This window comes from Cyprinodon variegatus, unplaced genomic scaffold (genome assembly GCF_000732505.1).
Source record: "Cyprinodon variegatus isolate N-32 unplaced genomic scaffold, C_variegatus-1.0 Scaffold110, whole genome shotgun sequence".
Classification (NCBI taxonomy): Eukaryota; Metazoa; Chordata; class Actinopteri; order Cyprinodontiformes; family Cyprinodontidae; genus Cyprinodon; species Cyprinodon variegatus.
The window spans coordinates 1027153-1032602 of record NW_015150563.1 but is presented as its reverse complement, the minus strand read 5'-3'; the positions used below and the strand labels follow the sequence as shown (position 1 = coordinate 1032602).

General features: G+C 39.2%; 1 protein-coding gene across 1 annotated transcript in view; it reads left to right on the top strand.

The window, feature by feature from the left end:
• tyro3 (TYRO3 protein tyrosine kinase) overlaps nt 1–5450 on the top strand; it is a 38578-nt gene that overhangs the window by 3606 nt on the left and 29522 nt on the right. The window contains exon 2 of the mRNA XM_015374929.1: nt 4664–4847. Within this exon, the coding sequence (XP_015230415.1) occupies nt 4664–4847 (184 nt within the window). The remainder of the gene's footprint in view (nt 1–4663; nt 4848–5450) is intronic.

Below are 5450 nucleotides of genomic sequence, written 5' to 3'. Positions count from 1 at the left end.
CTGTAGATCCTGAGCTGGAGAACCTGAGCTTTAGAACCTGAACCTGTTGCTAACTCTTGTCCTGCGGTGGTTCCTTTAGGGACTGTCAACAAATTTCTGAACCAAACGCTCATGAGGAACAAAAATAAATTAATTCCTTGTCTTGTGGCCAACTGAAACAAAACTAATGGCTAATTCTGGAATTAGGTTACATCAAAGAGGCACACATTTTAAGTTTATTCAAAGCATTTTTCATATTTTTACGATTTCATTATTAAAATATATATTAAAATGTAACGTTCCATAGCTTCCAGGTCAGGGGACCTTTTGACTGAAAATCTGTCTGATATTTTTCTAATAGATAGTAAAGATGAGACTCTTGGAAAAAGTACAGTATTATGTTGGGTTTTTTTCTGTTTAGCAGTTTTTTTTTTGTTTGTTTTTTTAAACACATTTTATGAAAAGATTTAGCCAGAGAGGGCCAGGCTGAAGGACAGCACAGGACACTGAGGACCAACGTAGGACTGAGGACATTGTAAGAATGTGGCTGTATTATTTGACTCATGAATGAAATTAGTAATCAATCATCCTATTTTACTGTTTGTTTTAGCTGCTTTAAGCTTTTGTGTCTCTGATGAGAGTTGAATAAATTCAGTTAGGAATAGTTTGCTGATTTTTGTATTGATAAACATGAAGAAACAAATGAAAAGTAACAGGAGGGGGAACAATGTATTGACTCTAACAAACCCACATACATGTTAAATTCATGTATTTAAAGTTTTTTGATTTGAATATTAAGAAGCAGGATCAACAGCTCAGAATGTGTAAAAAAGCCAAGGTAAAGAAATATGTCTTAAGAAGGGATTAACTATCTTAAGTTCTGTCTTTGGCTTCAGATTAAACTGTGGGCAGGCGGTGCCTGTGGGAGTCATTGAGAGACGAGACCTAAAGATCTAGAGGAACCCAGGGAGAGAGATCTCAGCTGGTTCTGAGAAATAAACCAGTGTGTGACCCTGATTGGAGGCGCTCTCTGTCCTGCTCTATTTTAAGGCTGTTTTCTAGCATTTGATCTGCAGCTCCCTTTCTGTTTGGATCCCTCATATATCCACAGAATTCAGAAAGTTAATCAGAAAAATTAGTATAATAACTAAATGCAGAAAAGCTATTTGATTTGCAACCAAGTATCGCTATTTATGATTTTAAGAATAGATGTATCCTTTTTCATCTATTTTCACTTTGATAAGTTAGTGAATTTTGTTTTTGGAGACTGATATGATTTAAAAAAATGCAGCATATATAAGGTTTAGTTGGGAATAAAACATTTATTCATCTCTTTCCTTTTTGCTCTTTTAATATTCTTTGACTTTTCCTTTTAGTGATCAAATTTCCAAAGATAAAGGATAACTTAAAGTTTTGCAATGTCTTTAAAAACAGATATTTAGGATTCAATTTTTTTTTTTAAATGCATTTTTACTAAATGCAATAAATTAATTTAGAAAATGACAACAATTGTACAGTAATATACTTTTGGAAATAATAAACAATTTGCAACTTCTATTATTTAGAAAGGTTTATAAATGTATATCTGAACAGATAAGAAATCAGCTAACACCCAGCAGCCAAAACACAACAGTTCTTGACAAATTATTATTATTATTTTTTTAAAGAAATAGCCTATCTATAGATAGATAGACAGACACATAGTTAGTTAGATACATAGAGGCTTCAAAGTTGTCAGTTTACCTAGAATACCATTAAAAATATCTCCCATTCTTGACAATCATTCGACACCTGTAAATCTTTTCTTTTAGCGATGTTTCAACTTTATGACAAAATGGAAAACCTTAACTAATTGATCTACCGTTTACATGTTAGGGTGTGAAACTTCTCCAGAGATGTGGAGGTTAAAGCTTGCAGTGATGCTGATGTCATTAGGCAACAAACAGAGAGGTGACATGATGATGTGAGCTAAATTCAATGGATCAATAATTGTGCTTAATTTGATTCAGTAATTGACATAAATATTACTCTGAGGTATGTTTAGCTTTTGCTAACACATGGTTTATATAATTTAAACTCGTTATCTGGTTTCACCTCCACAGCTGTCTGGAAATCATTAACCTTTCCAAGGCTGTTAAACAGACCCTGATCTTTATGCTTCTTTATGCTTCATTTAACTGTAATCCGTTTTTTTTCAATCAACAAAAAGGTCAGAAAACTTGGTATAGTGGCTTCCTTAAAGATCCTTTAGGCCGCTGAGAGTTCGGGTTGGGTCCTCCTTTCTTGCCCTATTTGTGACGCGCTTAAATGTTTATATTGTTACAGATTCGCTGGAATCCAGGATGCTTTTGTTTGTTTATTAGCACCAGCATGAGTTAATGACAGCGCAGCAGGGATGATTGTGGCAAACAAAGTTAGATCCGTTAATTAATATAGGAAACGAATGAATACTGGAACAAAATAATATGAAACGTAGTGAAATGAAGCGGCAGCCCCACCCTTACTCTTCTCATCAGTGAGACAGGTGAGTGCGCACTTATACACCTTCTTCCTTGGTGCACACCCACCTCCCTTTGAGTCTCCACCTCCGAGACACACCATACACCACATAACCATTTATGTCTCCTACACCTGGGAAATAGAAAAAAACCCTGCAAAATTAGAATTGTAACAAAATAAAAATATAAAAATGAAATAAAGTGAGTGTGTCTCATCTAGTGGAACAACTTCAGACAGATTTTCAGTCACATGACCTGGAAGCTATTGAATAAAAACAATAAATGTAAAGTAAATAAAATCTTGGAAAACATGAAAATGACTTTTTTTTAACATTTACCACTGGGTTTGCTTCATTTGACCAAAAGACAAGGAATTTATTTACTTTTGTTTCTCATGAGTGTTTGGTTTGAGAATTTGTTGACGGTCCCTAAATGAACCACGGTGCGTGATAAGAGGGAGCAGCAGAGAAGTCTGTCGGTGTCTGTCACCAAACACCTTATTGGGGGCCTCCAGATGGATTTCACAATCCTTGTCATGTGATCCCTGAACTATGAGGAGGGCCAAATGCATAATCAGTTTTTATTCTGTAAAAATTCACAAAAAAAAAAAGAAATCCACTGGACATGGTTTCCAAGACTTGAAGACGTTTCGCTACCTCTCCAGGAAGCTTTCTCAGGAGGTAGCGAAACATCTTCAAATCTTGGAAACCAGGTCCAGTGGATTTTTATTTTATTTTTACGGAATGACTGTGACCTGGATGACTGAGAATCTTCATCAGCAAATCAGTTTTTATCTTTAACATTGAACCATTAATTAATTAGAAATACATTTAAAATGATGAATAAAAAAGTGATACTTTTTAAAGGTAAAAAAAAATGCATATGTACAACCCTGTACCTCCTCCCAAGAGGGAACGCCTATTAAACATGTGCGAGAGCGTGCACAAGCCCATTTCTCCTCGTGCACGCTTTGTTTAAAAGTTGCTGTTGTCATAGCTCATCCAATGTTACCGTGTCCGACCATACGTCCTAACCCCTAAATCCATCATCACTATATAGAGTGGGGACTCTATAGTGAACTTTATAGTGAACTCAGTTAGCTGACCGTTCAGACAGATCATCACTGCTTTTTGCTCCTGTGGTCACATAACTCCTTCTCCACTGCGTGATGCCTGCGCCATCTTTGTTTTTAGCCGACCGCTGTCAGGTAGTAACAGCCTATGGTGACAGCGGGCCGCTGTTACAGCAAATCCCAGAATGCTTTGCAATGAGAGCTCCCCATGCAAATTATTCTGGGATATATCTGCCTCTTCTGAGGCCTTTCTTTTCCCACCTTCGGCCATTTTCAAAGAACCGCAGTGAGAAAGGTGAGCCTCAATGACTGAAACCGTAGCTCACCACAGATATACGCCTGAAGGTGCGCAGAAAAAGATTGGCCCCCTTTAGCTGGAAATGCTGAGTTCAAGGGTTCAGCAACCAGGAGGAAATAACAAGGCTGACCTGGAAGCTGCTGGAGACCAGAGTCTTTGTCCTCAGTGAAGGTTTGACATCAGCATGGGCCAAGAGGGCACCAATGATCCATTTCACTGTTAGATGAGACAAACATTTGGCCACAGTGATGGCAGGCGTCCTGGGAGGAGTCAAGGTGAAGCCTTTTAAGGCACGATGGTGGTAGCATCATGGTCAGAGGCTGACCACAGCAGAGCTTCTAGAGTATCATGTAGGGATGCATGATATAATCGGCCCCCTATCGGTATCAGCCTGTATCGGCCTTAAATCTGAATATCGGACATCGGCCACCCCACCGATATTTAACCCGATATGGGGAAAATAAATTAAACATTTTGAATCTTAACATCTAACTATCTAAAATCTAACATAAAAAAATCAAAACTGAATCTGAAGAGATATTTCTAAATACAAAGAATTTGAAATATGAAAAAAACTAAACTGTTTTTAGATTCATGTGTTTTTTCCAGTTTCAGATTTTTTTTTTTCACCTTTAATCTGCTGCCTCCTTAGTGTGGGGCCGGGACTTAGATGATTGGTGTGGAATGATGACTGAGAGGAGCTTGGACAAAATGTTGCATTCAGGGACTCCGGGAAATAAAAATGTCTTCAAAACATCTCCAATATTCTGTGTATATGAGATTAATTATTACTATTATAATTCCCCTCTCCTGCAGGCGTGCAGTTCACCAAGCACCCATCCAATCAAACCGTTTCTCAGGGGAACGAAGTGAGGCTGGGCTGTGCGGTGGAGGGGGTGACGGAGCCGGACATCGTGTGGATGAAGGATGGAGAAAAGCTCTACAGCACTGACCAAGTCTTCCTCATCCTGGGAGAACAGCACTGGGAGACATCCCATAGGTCAGCAGGAGTCATGGTCACATGATTACAGCTTCTTCCAAAAGTATTCATGCCCTTTAAACTTTTTCACATGTTGCACATTCCAGAAATACAAATACTTTATTTGATGGACAAAAAAATTCATTTTTCCACTTTAATGGGCTCGGATCTGAACAAGCTCAGATCTGAACGGGTTCGGATCTGAATGGGCTTGGGATCTGAATGGGCTCGGATCTGAATGGGCTCGGGTCTGAATGGGCTCGGGTCTGAATTGGCTCGGATCTGAACAGGTTTCAGATCTGAACGGGCTCGGATCTGAACGAGCTCAGATCTGAACGGGCTCGGATCTGAACGAGCTCAGATCTGAACGGGCTCGGATCTGAACGAGCTCAGATCTGAACGGGCTTGGATCTGAACGAGCTCAGATCTGAACGGGCTCAGATCTGAACGAGCTCAGATCTGAACGGGTTCGGATCTGAACGAGCTCAGATCTGAACGGGTTCGGATCTGAACATGTTTGGATCTGAATGGGCTCAGATCTGAACTGGCTCGGATCTGAACGGGCTCAGATCAGAACGGGCTCGGATCTGAACTGGCTGGAATCTGAACGGGCTCGGATCAGAA